General features: G+C 40.6%; 1 protein-coding gene across 2 annotated transcripts in view; it reads left to right on the top strand.

The window, feature by feature from the left end:
• CARMIL1 (capping protein regulator and myosin 1 linker 1) overlaps positions 1 to 19,963 on the top strand; it is a 401,711-nt gene that overhangs the window by 366,193 nt on the left and 15,555 nt on the right. For both annotated transcript variants that reach the window (XM_089682230.1, XM_089682229.1), the window contains 3 exons: positions 2,774 to 2,883; positions 9,206 to 9,665; positions 13,219 to 13,282. In XM_089682230.1, coding sequence (XP_089538356.1) covers positions 2,774 to 2,883; positions 9,206 to 9,665; positions 13,219 to 13,282 — 634 coding nt within the window. The remainder of the gene's footprint in view (positions 1 to 2,773; positions 2,884 to 9,205; positions 9,666 to 13,218; positions 13,283 to 19,963) is intronic.

Raw genomic sequence — 19,963 nt, 5'->3', positions numbered from 1 at the left:
TTACATGGATTTCCATTATGGTGCTGAACAAGGGCGATTTACTTGACAAGCAGTAAAAATATGCCAGTGCTTGGAACAAAATTAATACGTCTCATGTGCATTACTTAAATATTTATTGATCCTAGTCCATCTATATGCTATATATGCTAGTTTTATCTGTGATAGCTGATTTTGCTGGGAATATATATATATATATATATATATTAGATAGATATTGATAACTAGGTTATGTGTATATGTGAACAGGCTGCAATCACTATATGAGTATTTACCTATACACGGCTAGTCTGAGGATTCGTGACCAAAAGAGGTAATTCAAACTGCAATATACATTTATTGATAGGGTTACATAATATTATTGTTATTACACAGTATTTATATAGCGGTTTGCTCAGCGCTGTACATTATAATGAGAGACAGTACACGAGACAGCACAGTGACAATACAATACAATACACGAGGGGTTTGAGGGCCCTGCTCCTTGGAGCTTACAATGTAGGAGATATACAGATTCCACACTAAACCGTATTTACAACACAATGTACAGTATAAGTACATTGTGTTACATGATATTTATAAATTACACAATCCCATATTTACAATACAATGTACAGTACAGGTATGGAGTTAGTTTACCTCTCAGCTTTAGGTCTGGTCAGAATGAGTACTGTTGTGTCCCAGGATAAAAAGAGAGCACAGCTTGGTAATAATTCATTATATCCCCCCTCTCCTTTTTTTATATAGTGGCTAGTACATGCAACCTAATTGGTTGCTGCATCTAGCAAATGTATATTAGGTAAAGTCTGATTGGAGGATTCAAACAAGACTGCTATTTACAACAATGTATAATAGGCAAAGCCTGATTGGAGGATTCAAACAAGACTGCTGTTTACAACAATGTGATAAGGAAAAACAATGGCCAGACCCCTGAAGTAGAAAAAGTAACAATGCTGAAGAAGCTGTAACGGTTTAAATATATTCCTATCTAACTAAAATATACTCATATTTACAATATTATTTACATCTGTTAATGGAGATTTCATATAAACTGTTATACTCTAACAATATACTGTATATATAAAATACAGTAGTTGCCTTTCCACTTCTATCGAAAAACAATGTACCTGGAGGCTCTGCAAAGCATGAAGTACTTATAATCCAAAAGATAGAGGGGTACTCACTGGTCTATAACCACTCCCGGACCAGCGACGTATCGTCTCTGGACTTTCGGTGGTTATACCAGGGTGATGCCTGAAGCTGCCGGCAGTCAGCTCTCTTGTACAAGCAATTGGAGCGACTAACTAGCCACTTGATTGCTTGTACAAGTATCCGCCAGCTGGCTGGACAGCTGAACAAGCCAGAATCTGCTTCGATTGGCTCTCCCTTATAGTAAGCCAGAAGCGATGACCTGACATGGTTTAGCACATTCTTAAAAATTTTGAAAGCATTCAAAAACACTAATCTTGGTGTTTTGCATGCTTTCAAGTGCAGAGGAGGGATTTGGGGTCTTATAGACCCCAGATCCCTCCGTAAAGAGTATCTGTCACAATGAATGTAAACAAGTGAAAAATTGAAAGCGAAGTTCCAGTTGATTTAAAAAAAAAAATAAGTTAATAGCTACAAAACTGTAGCTGCTGACTTTTAAAATACAGACACTTACCTGTCCCAAGATCCAGCAGTGATCACAGCTGGGTGGCTACTGCGCATGTGCGAGTAGCGTTGCTCTTTGTGAATGGCCCCGTAGTATTCTGAGACCTGTCCTGTATCCCGGAAGACTATGGGGGAGGAGGGGGAGGACAGCTTCCGCTTCCGACCACCTTAGGCAATCGCAGTGGAAGTGGGTACCTCTCAAATTCGGGTACCCGCTCCCCAAAGGTTCCAATCCTTAACAGGGAGCGGGGGACAATGCTTTAAAGCAGAAGGTCCCCTTTTGGGTGGAGCTCAGCTTTAAAGCAACAGTATATATATAAAAAAAAATAATTTAAAACAAAAAAATTAAAGTGCCCGCACCATACTTGTGCACAAATGCGGACACACGTGTCGGTCCCGCATGCACGCAAACAGCATTCATCCCACACATGTCAGGTATAGTCACAAACATGGTTAATGGGCAAGATAATGGGCAGTAATTCTAGTATTAGACCTCTTCTGTCAATCTAAAGTGATAACCTTTAAAGGCATGTGCAATTATAAAGTGTGACATGTTTGGTATTTATTTACTCTGCATAATATCATTTTTTTTTTATATATTTATGCATTGTGGTTTTTTGCAATAGAATTAAAAAAATTTATTTTTTCCCAAAAATTACGTTTGAAAAACCAAGGTGCAAATTGTGTGTGAGATTAAAAAAAAATGCAAAAAACACCAATTTATTCTCTAGGGCCTCTGCTTTAAAAAAATAATGTTTTGGGGCTCTGAGACATTTTATAGCAATAAATACTAATTTTAAAATGTAAACAAAAAGTGCCAGAAAAGGCTTGGGGCTGAAGGGGAACACACAGAGATGTCATTTTATTTTGACGTTTCAACGAGGCATAAGCTTGTCCTGAGGAAGATGAGCTTGTGCCTCATCGAAACCATCAAAATAAAATGTCCTCACTGTGTGTTCACCTTTCACGACCTGTGACTGCTACTCCTGTCTTTCGTAAAATATATATACTCACTCACTGCATTATTTATAATGGTGATCCCATGGAAAACAGCTAGTGGTATTTATTAATGGTAGTTATAAAGGATTTCTTTCCATGTCCATTAAACTTTTTTATTTTCCAGCAACCTGGAGCCGAGGTACCTGCAGACGGAGAGCATAATGGCCTGATGCTTCGAGTAGATGAAGGTGTGGATGAATTTTTCAGCAAGAAAGTGACACGACTAGAAGGAAAGTGAGTGTGACAATGGAACACAGTTTAGATTGTACTGGGAATCAATAGTTACATTTGATGAGATAAAATATATTACAAAAAAAAATTTGTATTTTTAGGTTGGTTTAGGGAGGCAGATATCTCCCCACCAGGGGCGGACTGACCATTTAGAAACTTGGGCACTGCCCGAGGGCCTGGGATCAGTAGGGGGCCCCATGAGATGCCCCTGGTACCTTTTTCATAGGCTTTTTTGAGTTTGGGCAAGGACATGGGCCCCATGATCCCCTATTGCCCGGGGGCCCCATGAGTTGTCAGTCCACCCCTGCTCCCCACCTATTCCTCCTATATTTGGACCCATCACAATTAGTTCTTGACAGTGATGCACACACAATATTTTGCTCATTTATTCTTCTGTGTGAAAGAGTGAATGATTGAACCCACTTAAGGGGGAATTTTCCAGAAAGCTGGAAAGGCTGTCTGTGGAAAAATTACAACTTTTATACACTGGAGACATTTTCGATTGCCAGCTGAATGTCAGCAATGACCTGATTGTCAAGATGTTAAAAACTGGAATCGCTACTCGTATTAGTTCTTTTATGGCCACACAATAGAAGACAGTCACTTTAAAGGCTCATTTACACTGGCAGTTACAAAAAGCAATTACAAAAACTTCTAGTTTCTTTTTTAGATACATTTTTTAACTAAAAGAAGAAAGCTGACCATTGTAAGCTCCCATGTCAGTGTTAAAATAAATTTTCAACCTTCTAACCATCACTTTTGCTGGACAGCTTTGTTGAACAATTAAAGAAGTAACTGGCAGGGTAAACAGGTAAAAAAAAAAAAAAGGGAGGCTCAGAAAATCTGACTGCTGTGTGATCGCTGTTCACAGAGCACATTTTCCTGTAATTCCAAGTATATGGGAACCCTGAGCCTGTAAAACAACTCATTAGGTTTAACATAAAAATGAAAAGTACACTGTTTGTGTATAGATACATATAAAAAACATTATAAATACCATTTCTACACTTTTATATACAAGCGAAACTTGAAAATTAGAATATCGTGCAAAAGTTCATTTATTTCAGTAATGCAACTTAAAAGGTGAAACTAATATATGAGATAGACTCATTACATGCAAAGCAAGATAGTTCAAGCCGTGATTTGTCATAATTGTGATGATTATGGCTTGCAGCTCATGAAAACCCCAAATCCACAATCTCAGAAAATTAGAATATAGTGAAAAGGTGCAATATTCTAGGCTCAAAGTGTCCCACTCTAATCAGCTAATTAAGTCATAACACCTGCAAAGGGTTCCTGAGCCTTTAAATGGTCTCTCAGTCTGGTTCAGTAGGAATCACAATCATGGGAAAGACTTCTGACCTGACAGTTGTGCATAAAACCATCATTGACACCCTCCATAAGGAGGGAAAGCCTCAAAAGGTAATTGCAAAAGAAGTTGGATGTTCCCAAAGTGCTGTATCAAAGCACATTAATAGAAGGTTATGTGGAAGGGAAAAGTGTGGAAGAAAAAGGTGCACAAGCAGCAGGGATGACCGCAGCCTGGAGAGGATTGTCAGGAAAAGGCCATTCAAAAGTGTTGGGGACTTTCACAAGGAGTGGACTGAGGCTGGAGTCAGTGCATCAAGAGCCACCACACAGACGGATCCTGGACATGGGCTTCAAATGTCGTATTCCTCTTTTCAAGCCTCTCCTGAACAACAAAAAACGTCAGAAGCGTCTTACCTGAGTTAAAGAAAAACAGACCTGGTCTGTTGCTCAGTGGTCCAAAGTCCTTTTTTCTGATGAGAGCAACTTTTGCATCTCATTTGGAAACCAAGAACCCAGAGTATGGAGGAAGAATGGAGAGGCACACACTGCAAGATGCTTGAAGTCCAGTGTGAAGTTTCCACAGTCTGTGTTGATTTGGGGAGCCATGTCATCTGCTGGTGTTGGTCCACTGTGCTTCATTAAGTCCAGGGTCAACGCAGCCGTCTACCAGGAGATTTTGGAGCACTTCATGCTTCCTTCCACAGATGAGCTTTATGGGGATGCTGACTTCATTTTCCAGCAGGACTTGGCACCTGCCCACACTGCCAAAAGCACCAAAACCTGGTTCAATGACCGTGGGATTACTGTGCTTGATTGGCCAGCAAACTCGCCTAAGCTGAACCCCATAGAGAATCTATGCGGCATTGCCAAGAGAAAGATGAGAGACATGAGACCGAACAATGCAGAAGAGCTGAAGGCCACTATTGAAGCATCCTGGTCTTCCATAACACCTCAGCAGTGCCACAGGCTGATAGCTTCCATGCCACGCCGCATTGAGGCAGTAATTGCTGCAAAAGGGGCCCAAACCAAGTACTGAGTACATATGCATGCTTATACTTGTCAGAGGTCCGATATTGTTCTATGTACAATCCTTGTTTTATTGATTGCATGTGGATTTGGGGTTTTCATGAGCTGTAAGCCATAATCATCACAATTATGACAAATCATGGCTTGAACTGTCTTGCTTTGCATGTAATGAGTCTATCTCATATATTAGTTTTACCTTTTAATTTGCATTACTGAAATAAATGAACTTTTGCACAATATTCTAATTTTTCGAGTTTCACCTGTAAGTGATCACATTTTATCTGTTCTCAGCTGCATAAGTTGCTTAGAGAGAGGGGGAAGGAGAAACAGAACCACACTGAACTTCCCAGTGAATGGCTCTGCAGGGGGGTGGGGGGGGGCATGTCTGGTCATTGGGAGAGCGCAAACTGAGGTCTCAGCACAGCTAAAAAAAACTGACCACGCTGTGCTCTGTTGCCTAGTGTGCTCAGTTTATCATAGGAAAGCAGAGAGACAGTCAGGAACACCAGGTATTTCCCACAAAGAAAGCAATGCAAAGAGAACAGGAAACATTTCTTAAAAGTGCATGATACAGCAGGCACATATCAGGAATATGAAGTGTTGGGTTTACATTTTCTTTAAGAAAAGCAAAATGTCAGATTTTAAAATTCAAATAGCAAAAGGGTTAATTGATACTTCAATATGTGGTTAGAGAACACTGTGAAATCCCTTTGAAAGTATCTGTTTTCACAGCGCTGGGGCAGCCAGCAAGTGCTATTGAACACAATGAAAAATGTACTTATCAGACCACTTTGAAAGTATTTCTCAGATTATGTTGCTTAGTGACATGCAAAATGACTGAAAAATCCAGCTGTGGAGCAAATGTTTTAGAATTAATCGAAGATGACTTGGTGATTTTGTTAAATTTAGGTTTAAATGGTTAACCAGATCAGCTGCTCAAAGCTCTCTGGCCTTCAAGTGGTCCAACAGCACTGGATATCTTGTTATCCAAATATCTAGATATCCCAAATATTTTTCCCATATTCGTGATGTTGTTCTATTATGGTATCATGTAACATTTAACATTTAGACATAGTCTGTGTGCAGCAGCCCACCCCACCCCAACCCTCCCCACCCCTCCCCACCCTTCCCCACCCTTCCCCCGCAATACTTACCTGAGCCCAGTCGTCATCTAGCGATGTGCACAAGAGCCTCTGCTCCCTTGGGACTCTCCTTCCTCATTGGCTGAAACAGTCTATCACAGCCAATGAGCCAGTGAGTAGAGAGAGGGGGCGGAGCGGGGCTGAGCTGCGGTTCTGTGTGTGAATGGACACACAGCAGTGGCTTGGGAGCAAGCCTGCTTGGGTGCCCCCATAGCAAGCTGCTTGCTCTGAGGGCACTCGGTAGGAGGGTGGAACCAGGAGCACCGGCGGGGGACCCGAGAAGAGGAGGATCGGGGCTGCTCTGTGCAAAACTAGTTCACAGAGCAGATACGTATGACATGCTTGTTATTTTATAAAAATAAATTGCCTTTAATTTTACTTTAAAGGCATTGTAATGCTGTATCACATGGCATTTCCCCTTAAATCTGTATTTTTTGTCTAAATCTTAACATCCAAGGGACTTAGCAGTCTTTCTGTACCATTATGATAATTTTTATTATCTGGCAATTCAGACTTTTTATCTGGTCCTGGTCTGAGGAAACCAATATGTTTTAAATGTTTTATCAATGAAAACCAGCGCAAACCCACATAATCAATTGCATTACTCAACTTAGAAAGTTGAGTAATGCAATTGATTATGTGGGTTTGCGCTGGTTTTCATTGATAAAAGTTTTTTGGTTTTTTGTACCTGTGCACAGCAGCATCTCACGGGGATTTGTATGGTTAATAGGAGAGTCCTGGGCGCTGAGGTTTTGTTTTCTTAATATGTTTTAAATGGCCTTGTAGGATTTCATTTGACATGGCCTTGACAGCAGCTCCACCAGGTCCCCTCTGGAACCTAAGATAACCTAATATAAAGTGACCGCTCCAGCCTTGCAGCTCCAGCTACCATGGTTTCTTTCTCTCTCTCTCTCTCTCTCTCTCTCTCTCTCTCTCTCTCTCTCTCTCTCTCTCTCTCTCTCTCTCTCTCTCTCCCCCTCTCCCTCTCCCTCCCTCTCCCTCTCCCTCTCCCCCCCTCTCTCTCTCTCTCTCTCTCTCTCTCTCTCTCTCTCTCTCTCTCCATGGTGATCACATTATTTGGAATCATGCTAGCTCTAAAATGGAGCATGCATTAACGATCTCTCGACACGGGGCACAGTGCCTGAGAGCATTATTATACAAACTGTGGTTGGAATTGCACACCCTGTAAAAGAAACTCATCTATACATACATTTCTAACATTCTGTGTGTATAAACTCCCCCACTTGCTGTTTTAAGAGAGAATTTCCCTCACTTTGGAGAGATGTACTCTTATCTCTTTTTGTGCCTACAGGATAAAAATTGAAGAGCTCCCTAATAGGACAAAGAAACCAAAAAAGAATAAAATGACAGGGATTTTAAACCTTCCCTTCTATATCCAAAATTAGAAAAAACAATTTTAAAAATTAAATATGGTTATTCTCTTTATTTCCACTTCTTAAGGTAAAATAGAAAAATGCCCCTATCCATTGTTGATAGAATGTGGACATTTTGGTACAATCCTTCCATAATATGTAATGATGTGTTTTTTGACATCCACATCGTGCATGAACGGGAAGATCACTACACTTATTTATGGACTTTTAGGTCACTTTATGTGTGATGTGTGTCTCACATTGTGTGCTGTTCTGATCCCTAGTAGGGATTCACATCATTTTTTTGCTATTGTGTCCCATCAGGGACTTGGGGGTCACGTTTAATATATCCACATTTGGATTGGGGTCACTCTTGCTTTGTGATCACTTTTATGTCTAATTTCTAGACTATATATTTTTTTACATCTGATCTGTCTATTATATTATATATTATCATACATGTTTGTTGAAATTGAAATTGTATATTAACACTGCATCATTATTATATATATGTAATGATGTGCAATCTCTCATTAAATTGGTTATACTTATCCACACAGAGACTGAGCTGTCAAAAACAGCTCAGTCCCTACTAACAATTGATAGTAGTTTTCAGCTGCTGAAGGCAGAGAGACTCCCAGTCTCCAAGCACAACTCCTCCTGTAGTTGCTAGCCCAGCTCTTGTGCTGTATAGATGAGAACAAAGGAAGTTCGATCGGCTGCACTCCAAACAATCCACTTTATTGAACCAAGATAAAACCAATACAGACAGTGGAAATACAGTGGGGGACTGGCAGGTAAACGCATTTCACGCTAAAGACAGCGCTTATTCATTACCCCAGTAATTGATAGTTGGTGGGATTGACTCCCGATCATGTGACCACTGTGACAGTGAATCATTGATCATATGATTGCCGATCCTTACCATCCTCTGAGTGTTCAGAACCTATTAAAGGGTCGCCTAGGCGAGAAAGGGTTTAAGGGCATCTGTGCCCATATTATGGACATTACACTATTTACATTTTCTGAACAAACAGTAAAAGAGATTTAACACAAGCCTGACCTATTTTATGTCAAGTTATTGATTCTCAAATATCACAACAAAGACTCTAAAGTCAGGTTTTGCATTGTTTCTAACAACTTATTCTGTAAAATGGGCAAGACTGCTTCTAGAGATCCTGTTTTTTGAACATTTGCCGAAATCACTAGCAGATTGCTAGGTGGTGTTGTCCCTATGGAATCACTCCCTCTGTAGCTGAAGCAGCGAGATGTCGCTCCATTGCTAACTGTCAAGATTCGTCCGTGTTCTAGCAAGCGACAAAGAGACATATCACTGCATCTGGCTACAGAGGGGTCAATTGCATAGGGACACAAAGTCAGCCTCTGCAGGGATCTGTTGACAATTTGTCTCTAGCGGCGGAATTGCCCTTCTGACATCAGCCTTTATAATGCTTTTTATCTATCTTTTCATAGGAAACACTCTTTCAAAGGTGCAGACGACAGTGGTGAAGGTGATGAAAAGAAGAGGAGAGAGTCCAGGAAGAGCGGCTTTCTTAATTTAATTAAATCTAGGTCCAAGTCTGAGCGTCCGCAAACTGTTATCGTGTCTGAAGAGCCCCTGTCTCCTAGACCCTCTGTCAAAAGTCCCGCCCCTGACAGTGGCAGAAAGGATAAAGTAACTGACACCAATGGAGCAGTGAGTTCTAGCGCAAGTGCTGCAAGTAGTGGACCAAGCAGCAGTACAGAGAGGTCGGAGGAGCTAAAAACGCCAGACTCTATAGAGGATATTCTACAAATTGATGATGTCACTAAACCTGAGCGGGCGGATAGCAAAAGCAGTCCACAAAGTGGAAGGAGATACGGAGTGCAAGTGATGGGGAGCGGGCTGCTAGCAGAGATGAAGGCCAAGCAGGAAAAAAGAGCAGCAAACAAGGTATGTGCTTTAAGATATGTTCATTTTTAGCATATAGTATGTTGTTAAAAACCCAGACAATCCTGAGAGTTAAAAGGAGTTCTGATTTTATCCAGGCGCTAGTAACAACAAAGCTTAACAGTGATCATGCGTTCCCTTGGACAGCTAATAGCAATGCACATTATAGTGTGGGGCATCTGTGGATAATACAGAGCAAAAATCCCTCCCATACAACTGTAATTGTTTTTAAATGGCTTGCCCCCTGCTGAGACTATACACATAGGTTTCTTTTTCAAATCAAGTTCAGTTAAGAAAACAGGTATTCTATTACTGCGCCTAAAAGAACAAATATTGAAGGACAGATTAAAAACATTAGTACACAATTTACTTTTGTCAAATAAGTTGTATTATTAAAGGTGCTGATGGAGTATTATCCTCGGTTCACATATATGCCAATTCGGCTGCATTTTGAACCGCACCGATTCGCATGACATGTGAAATGAAATCATTTTCTGTGAAGCCCGTTCACATACACATGGGCCAGCTGCAGTGTGATTTTTAAAAAGGGTCCTTTTCAGTGCGGTGTGGGTGCAATTTGCAATCTTATACACTTTAACAATTCGCATTGGAATTGTACCTGCACCGCATGAATAAAATATCACTGCGCCGGCCTTTAAAAATCGCATCCTGACCCACATGTATGTGAACCCAGGCTAAATCTGAGTAAGGTATAATTAAGTTTGTTGTCCAATGGACAGAACATATACATTTATGTATTTATACATCATGGTTTTGCTCCCCTTCTGATCATAGAGTCTTGGATATAGTGTACAGGAAACGAAAAAAAGGATATGAATGATCCTTATTTCAAAATAATAGTGCCAGGTTTATCACTGCAATAAATCAGACTGAATTTAGCCTTAAGAATATTTCCACTTTCACCCAAATTGGGGAAAACAAGTACGTTATATTTGTTACATTCACTCCTGTACTCTTCGCTCCTCACAAGACCTCCTACTTTCTAGCTCCGTGGTCTCCTCCTCCCACGCCCGACTGCAGGACTTCTCCAGGACTTCCCCCATCCTCTGAAACTCACTACCCCAATCCATCAGGCTGTCACCTACCCTCCTCACCTTTAGGCGCACCCTGAAAACCCATCTCTTCAGGGAAGCCTACCCCACTCTCACCTAACAGCCGATCTCTACCACTCCATCCCCCACAGCCACTTCCTCCTGTACCACTATCCCCTCCCTCCTAGATTGTAAGCTCGAAAGAGCAGGGCCCTCGAACCCCTCGTGTTTTGTTTTTGTTACTGTATTGTCTCATGTACTGTCCCCCACTATAATGTACAGCGCTGAGCAAACCTTTTGGCGCTATATAAATACTGTATAATAATAATTAGTGGCTCTTTGATGTCATAAGGCATTAGTTTCCAGTTTTGGTCAAAGTGACAGGTTCTTTTGATAGCTCTACTCCCTCCTACTGATAAATATTTTATGCATGGTTACTGACCTTCACTCTGCTCCCATATGACAGTACACAAGCATGCCGATTGGCCACTACAGCACCCAAGCACTGGGAAAAAAAAGGCACAAGGATCACATCCCCACTATACTTGGAAGTACTGAGTATTTCCAAGGGCTCTGGCAAGCAAATAGAGAGCTGGGTAAATGTGGCAAAGTATTATCATGGAGGTGTGTGTGTATGTATGGGGAATAGTCTCTTATCAAGAGCACCTGTCACTTTGTCCTAAATGTGCAAATTGGCAGCTTTACTTTAACTCAATTGTCTGCACTTGCTAGGTTAAAAGAACTAGATGGAGAGTTTGATGTTGTATATATCTGCTTGCACCCAGAGCTTAAGTCCTCATGCACACTTGACCTTTTTACAGCTGCTGTTTTTGGCTTTTGACATTTTTTTTCTACAGCTAGTAAACCCCCCAGCATGTTATCCTATGTGTCCATGCACACGTAGACTGTAATCAACATGTTTTGGCTGGAAAAAAAACCTAGGACTAGTGAGTTTCTAGAGGTTTGGCAAAACATGGTAAATTGCCGCAAACCAAAGTTTTTGGATGTTTTTTTGACCCAAAAATTTGTTTTTTTTTTGGTAAAAAAAAAAAACGCTAAAAACCGCAAACACGGGAAACCGCCGCTAGATGCTAATGCAAAAACCCTCAAAAAAGCTGAAAAACTCATGTTTTTAACATGACTTTACACAGCTAATGTTACCAGCGTTCTCAAAAACCTCCAGTGTGCATGAGGACTTAATAGGCCATTGCAGGATAAAACTGAGTATTTATCTGCTGTATTCTTATCATATCGCTTTATTTTCATCTTGAAAGATTTAGTCATTATCAACCACCACGATCACTGTCTCCTCCGTATCTGCTGGGAATTCAATTATTTTTCATTATCTTTTTCTTTTTTTTTTTTTTGGGTGATGTGTCTGCCTGTCTGATCATCATTGTATTAAAGCCTGCTTGTACAAGTGAATTATACTCTAGAACTTAACTACATCAATTAATAATTCATAGGGGATGCAGAAAGTGGGATGGCAGGAGTGCTGCTGAAACAACATGTGGTGCTGCAGGGCAATAAAATCTGATTAAAGAGGCAGCAGTGAAGGTTTCAAATTCTCTGTCTCCATCTAGTGTTCTGTGAGGTGTAGCTTCTTGTTGCTTAGGAGTCATCACAAATGATCACAGGAACACTGCAAGCTGCTTGCTTCTTACACGAACAAGACTTTCATTTGAGTCATTTCACTGACAAGTTCAGAGACGGTTTAAGCTGAGCTTGCAAAATGGAGTCCTCATATCTTATAGCATTTTCTGTTATGACTACATACATGGTAGGTCAGTGGAAAGGTTTGGGTCCTTGAGGGCAACCTGATTTCACAAACAACTCAGCATTCCAGGCTTCAGATACACAAGAACGTATTTAAACAAGGTGTTAGTACCTCAGAGTTCTTGCAGACTGATTTAACTGATTTACCAATATACAGTTTGAGTTGATGGGTTCTAGACTTTGTATCACATGCTAGACTGTGCAATTATGGTAGGGACATCAAACTGAAAACCGCTTTCATGGGAGGTATAGTTTGGTGCTTTCACCAAAAGAAAATGTGAATAAGTTATAATAGATCAATTGAACAATTATTTATGTCTGCTGTTGATTTGATAAAAAATGAATAGTGTTCTAGTAGCACTTAGGAGCTTCATAAATATTGTCTGAATGTTAGCTGGGCCAGTAATCACAATGTGTAAGCCCAAATATGTTCAGTGCAGGAGGATGCCTGCAGGTTCTGATGTCATATGTTGATTTTTACATGCCAGATCTGCTAAGTGCCATTTTCATTTCTTGATATTGCATACAAACTTTATAATACCAGACTATCCCTAGTCATGCTGTGCTATTATGTATTTTGGCCAAGAAAATTAATAATATCACAGCTGCACCAACTGTAGTATTCAGTAAAAAAAAATGTCCCCCAATGTGAGCAGCAACCATATGATAATAAAACAATATACTTTTAGAATCCAAGTTTATGTAATATGTACATTTTTGTTTTACAGAAACTTGGCAGTGATACCAGCAAAAACTCTATAGATGTGGAAAAAACAGAAGGAAGTGCAACAGGTCTGTTTGAGTTCATTGATGTTTAACTGCTGAAGATGCTAATATGTAGTCACTACTTTTAGTCTCTGATATACCAAATTACAATTTGTTTCATGTATGTTTGTCTCCAAAAATTGAAAATCTGATATTGAACAGGCAGACTGTGATTCATGGCTCCTCTTGAATTTGCATGTACTAGTTCACTTGATCTTCGATAAATCACGAACTCTTGCAACTGGAATTAGGGCATGTGTATTCAAGTGGTTCGCCTGTGCAACTGATTTCCTGATCAGTTTGTGAACATTTAAACTGAATGGCATTACTCATGTCACCATTACTTATACCTTATACAAGCATATATGATTGAAGGGTTTTTATACCACAAGAAATAGAAAAAAAAAGCTAACCTGGGACTTTTTAGGCATTTATCATGTGCGTACACAAATTATATATAAAGAAAAAAAAAATATTTTGATCTCAGATTAAAAAACAGGTTTACATACAGTACAAAAATAAATCTAAAAACAAGCAAAGGCTGACAGTATCTATACTCAGAAAATTGTGTCACTCATCAAGTTTCCCTGCAACTCTGACACTTTTCACTTTTGTTTTCTTGCTCAGGGGAGAAGAGATTTAGTACACTCTCTGTAGAATTTACACTGCATGTTATAAACTTGTCATGTATTCTTTAATTTTATATTGTACCTATGAACATCACATCATTAAACTTACAATGTATGTCAGCCAAAAACAGGGTATGAGGCACAATATCCACAGTGGCCACCCCCCCAGGCATCAGTGCCACAAGGACCTGCAAGCACCAAAACTGTGTGAAAAAAATGTATATACAAATAGGAGGAAAATGTTTTACAGACACAAACCACAAATCAAACTGGATCCTTAAAGCGTTGTTCCACTCACCCTGTCAAAAAAAATAAAAGTCAGCAGCTACAAAAACTGTATCTGCTGACTTTTAAAAAACAGCCACTTACCTGTCCCTCGGTCCCGCGGTGTGTCCCCTGCAGCCCGTTTCACCGGCCGTCCTGTATTCCAGGAGGCCGGCATCTTCAGTGTGGGCACCTGGCTGTGACAGCTTGCAGCATGCGTGAGTAGCGCTGCGCTTTATCAATGGTCCTGTAGTCTTCTGGGACCTGTCACGTGTCCCAAAAGACTACAGGGAGGGAGGACACCTTCGGCTTCTGATCGCCTAGGTGATCGGACCAGAAGTGGGAGCGGGTACCTGTCAAATTCGGGCACCCGCTCCCCACTGCCTCCCACATGTGCCAATCCCTAATGGGGAGTGGGGGAGCAGTCCTTAAAGCGGAACTTCCCCTTTTGGGTGGAGCTTCGCTTTAAGCAATGAAACAAAATAGTCCATCCCCATGCACGAATCCTATCAACACAGTAACCAAACACATACTGTAATTACAATAGTAAGGCACCCATCAAACTAGTAAAAGAGCCTATATTCATATTGTTGTATAACTAATAGGTACATACTAGAAAAAGATAGTATAGATAGCTAAATATTCAAAAATACCTGCAAGGTTTAAAGTTAGAGATATAAAGTGTCTTTGTGTTAAAAGGTTAAAGGGACACTGCACTCCACCAATAATGATCTACAGTAAAGCGAGAGAGAGAGAGAGAGAGAGAGAGACATAAAAGATTCCACTTAGAAATATTGGCACACCACCAGCCTGACAAGTAAAGAAAAATAGATGTACCCTACAAAATTCACATGTGGGTAAGTCACCAGATATATAATCCAGAATGGGGCCCAAGGTCTAGAGATCTTACTCTAGTCAGCCCCACTATTTATACTAAACATATAGAGCTTAATTGCCACAAAGCTAGCACATTAATTGTGTAATAAAAAACACTTTTTTGGTATTAACAAGCATCTATGGGATAAGTGCATGGGGGGATTTCAAAGAAGAAAAGAAAAAATGGCAAAGAAAAGATGGCATCTGCACCATCTATTGCACGCTGGTCATGCGCAAAACAGGTGACGTCAAAGGCGCAAAAGGCCTCCAATAAATGCGGGGAGCCACAGACACCATCCCTGAGAAGGGAAAATGTGAAGGCAACCATCCACACCATAGGCGGAAGATGAATAAGTCCCACAGAGGGGGAGGCCAGAGTCGTGTCTGAAACCTAGAATTTGAATATAGATTTTTTTAGTGGTTGAATTAGGGTAAAAATGTTTTAGTATGCATATTGCCCCATCACCCCTTTATACAGTACTTACCTGAGCCCAATCTTGATCTAGCGCTGTGCCCTGCTGTAGTGACTCTCTCCTCATCTCCCTGCTACTGTCAGTAAAATCCTGTGATGGGGGGTGGGGTCGAGCCTCGCTGTCTGTGTCTATCAACTTAAAAACCAAGATTTTTCTGACACTTTTTTTTTTTTTTTTACATGTAGAAATCAGTATTTTTTGCTAGAAAATTACTTAGAATCCCCAAACAATATATTTTTTTTTAAAGCAAAAGCCCTAGTGAATAAATGGTTGGTGTTGCAATTTTTTTATGTCACACAGTATTTGCGCAGAGGTTTTTCAAAAGTAATTTTTGGGGGGAAAATACACTTTTTAAAATAATGTTAATGCACAAAAACACAATATATTACGCAATTGTTTGGTGAAATTTAAAATATGATGCTATGCAGAGTAAATAGACGCCAAACATGTCACGCTTTAAAAGCCTTTACAGGTTACTGCTTTAGATTTACACAGAAGGTCTGGTGCTAGCATTACTGCCCTTGATCTGATATTTGCAGTGATATGTGTGGGACATATAGGTGGTATGTGTGAGACAATCGCTTTTTGCGCACATGCGGGACTGATGCATGCGTTCTCTTTGGTGGGAGCACTTTAATTTTTTTTTTTTTTTAAACTGTTGCTTTGCATTTTTCTTTTATTGTTATCACAAGAAATATAAATATCCCCTGTGGCAGCAATAGGCAGTGACAGGTACTCTTTAATAAGAGATCTGGGATCTCTTAAACCCCAGATCTCTCCTCTACCTTTAAAAGCTTTGGATCATACCAAAATTCGTATGATTAAATGCGTTTTTTAAATCCCTAAGGGTTTGTTTACAACTTTGTAACCGTAATTGATTAAATTCTCCATTGCTTCCAGTTTCCTATACCATAGAGAACAGGTTTTTGATTACCTCTATGGTTAGCCGGCAGAACTGCTGGCTGATTCAGGTCTCCCAGTGAATCAGGAGAGCCCAAGAGAACCGCAGAAGGTGGTAGAGTTGTGGGACACCCCCTTCCACTGCTTTTAAAAGCAACCCAGTGGCTAATTAGCCACTAGGATTGCTCTTACAATAAAGCCAACTGCCGGCTGAACAAAGCAATGCCAGGATGATGCCTGCAACAGCAACTGCAGACATCATCTCGGTATAGCCATTTGAAGTCCAGCAGCGTACTAGTTCGTCACTGGTCATCAAGTGGCTATAGACACAGGCAGCACAGCTCAGGAGCGCGCCCATAGGTGTGCCACAATAGGAAGGAGCTTCCGGTGGTGGCACATCGAGGAGAAGAGTTGCCAGGACTACTGGCGGGGGACCCAAGAAGAGGAGCATTGGGGCTTCTTTGTGCAATACTATTGCACAGAGCAAGTATAACAGGTTTGTTATTTTAAAAGGAAAAAAAGGCTTTACAAACGTTTTAACTGTTTTGATTGACACCTTACTATTGTAATTATGTGTTTGGAGGCTCTATTGATGGAATTTGTGCATATTTGTTTCTGGATTGGTGGATTGTGTCTGTAATACACTCTTCACCTATTTTTGTATACATATATATTTTTCCCACAGCTTTGGCATATGCAGGTCTTTGGCTTGGGGGGGGGGGGTGAACTGTGGGGATTGTGTCTCACACCCTTGCCATCCAGGTTTTCCCTTGTTATTGGCTGATGTACCCTTTTGAGATGAAACCACTTCCATAGATTTTTTTTTTTTGTTTGTTTAATAGTAGTTTGGTTTCATGATAGTTAATCAGATACCAAACATATAAAAAATAGGATATACAGTATAGACTGTACAGCATACAAAATGTGTGCTGCAGCACAAACATGAGTGTGTACTTTACATTCTTGCATACACTTTGGACACTGTGGGCTTCATTTCCTTAAGAAATGGAGGATCTTCACTTAAGTTTGTTTTCAATATGCTTAGTAAATAGGGAGAAACTGCATTCAGTTTGAATATCCAATCAGGTGCAAAGGAAAATAAACAGCATTTTGCTAACGCATGATTGGCTTAATTCAGCGAAGATTAATTTTGTTAAGTAAACAGTCTCTATTCCTCTAGTAAATCAGCCTTTGTGTGTTAATGTTGTTAAAGTAATACTAAACCTACAATGTTTATTACCATTATCCCTTGTATTTGTGTTTAAAGTTCATGCCACTGTACTTAAATTAATATAAAAAAATCACACGAGTAACTTATTTAATCATCGCTGTCCAGCAGTTACATGACACTTCAAGGCCTTTCCTCAGAGAAAGTTCTGACGGAAGAGTTTCTACTACTCTGCTGATATATGAATCTGTGTCTGCACAGTGCTGATTGGTGCTGTGTCAGTCACATGACCAGGGGCAGATTGACCATTTGCAAACTCGGGCACTGCCCGAGGGCCTGGGGTCAGTAGGGGGCCCCATGAGATGCCCCTGGTACCTTTTTCATAGGCTTTTTTGAGTTTGGGCAAGGACACAGGGGCCCCATGATCCCCTATTGCACGGGGGACCCATGAGATGTCAGTCTGCCCCTGCACATGACATAAAAAAAAAGGCTTTCAGATTAGAGAATTAAAATAAATATTAGCAACAACATGTTTTAAAGCTTTATACAAAATTATATTTCACAGCAAATGTTTATATTTTTGTTTTCATGAACATGGTGTAGTCAGAGTTTAAAGCAGAGTTCCAGTCAGTTTTCTGTTTATTAAAAGTCAGCAGCTACAGTTTTTGTACCTGCTGACTTTTCATAAACACACACTTACCTGTCCCAGGGTCCAGAGATGTGCTCACCCTCACCATCCCTTCTCTGCCTCTTCTCTCCCCGGCGCCGGCATCACAACTGTGCGTACCAGTTTGAGGCTTCACAGCCAGGTGCCCACTGCGCATGCGCGAGTCGCGCTGTGCATTCTCATTGGTCCGGCAGTCTTCTGGGACCTGTGAAGCTTCCCAGAAGACTGTGGGAGGAAAGAGGGGACCGAACTTCTGGCTCCCTTCGCCGCTGAAAACTGAGCTGGACGTGGGAGCAGGTACCTGTTAAAAAAGGTGCCAAATATGGCAGTGGAGGGGGGTAGGAGGCAAATAAGCGGAGCTTCCGCTTTTGAGTGGAACTCCGGTTTAAGTTGACTGATAATAGCTTTCACTTTGTTCACACTGTAAAGAGATCTGAAGGAGGTCTGCCAATCACAGGCTGTGTCCTGATCCCATCCAGCCGGTGTCTATGGTGTGTATGTGCTGGGACTAACAGGGAGGTGAAGCCTCCATCAATCAACATCTTATATCCTGCACCCGTTTTGTTTAGCAATATGAGGACATGGAGCAAGAGGGAGGAAAGGGAGTGTGATTTACCACTGTGTAGTAGCCCACTCATGGACTGCACAGGTAAGAAAAAGGAGCAAATGAACAGCTTTGAAGAGAACTTAAACTGAAGCATGCTCAGTAGATGTCAACAGGTGTTCTAGACAATGTCAGGCTGCAGAGGGGACACATACAAGGAGGGAGGAACAGTGAACGGCACCAGGATTTTTGCAATCTACAGAAAACAAATGCTTTAGTGGATGAGTAAGTCTGAACACAATGTAAAATAGCATATGTTGACGATTTGGGTTTAATGATACTTTAAGTGCATAACTGTAGATGAGAAGAATGGGCTAGGTTTCCAGGTGGACCAGATTCACATAGAAGTAGCTTATAAGGCACAGTGTTTTACCAAAACCACTATGATTTATTATATCTTAATTGAACTATGACATTGTAACGTGTGCTACTGTAATGCAAGTGGAGCAAATGGTGTACATGAAACTATTTACATTGCATACTGTTTATACTTGGTGATGCTGTTGCCTGTGCATATAAATTGTTATCTTCTTCAGTGGTACATGCCTCCATAAATGTTCAGTGTCAGGCGGAGCTCCACTTCTGCATTGTTCACATCTAGCTATATAGACAGCTATATAGACTGCTCAGACTAGGCTAACACATCTACATTTGCGCAGCACCTTAAAGAACATAACATGAAAACAATTAGGTGAAGGAAGTGAAGGCAGTCTAGATTGATTCCACTTCAAAGATACTGGCAAAGTGATCTGTCAATATATTTGTTTTTATAAAGAGCATGTCTTAATCCACATTTCCTACAAATGTTGCTCTGGCCTGTCTGTAGGTAGCACTGAACCTAACTGTAAATTTCCCAGCCAGCTGGATCTGCGTTTTCTAGACTTAAGTTGGTGATATAAGGCAACATATTAAATATTCAGTTTAATTATTTTTACTTTAAACAGTAGTTAATAGGTGGGACACCCATTATTCATTATGTTACATGTATCGGGATATATCTCATACATGTTGTATTACATGATTGCTGGTACATTTATGATTACTGTATATGGCCAGTTTCAGTCTTAACCACTTTCCCACCGCCCTATAGCAGATATACTGCTACAGGGTGGAAGGGGTGTGCAAAA

The sequence above is a fragment of the Staurois parvus genome, unplaced genomic scaffold (assembly GCF_062004578.1).
Source record: "Staurois parvus isolate SC_StPar_1 unplaced genomic scaffold, SC_StPar_1.0 ptg000287l, whole genome shotgun sequence".
NCBI classification, from domain to species: Eukaryota; Metazoa; Chordata; class Amphibia; order Anura; family Ranidae; genus Staurois; species Staurois parvus.
Note: the sequence above shows the minus strand (reverse complement) of the source record. Positions and strands in the feature narration are given on the sequence as shown.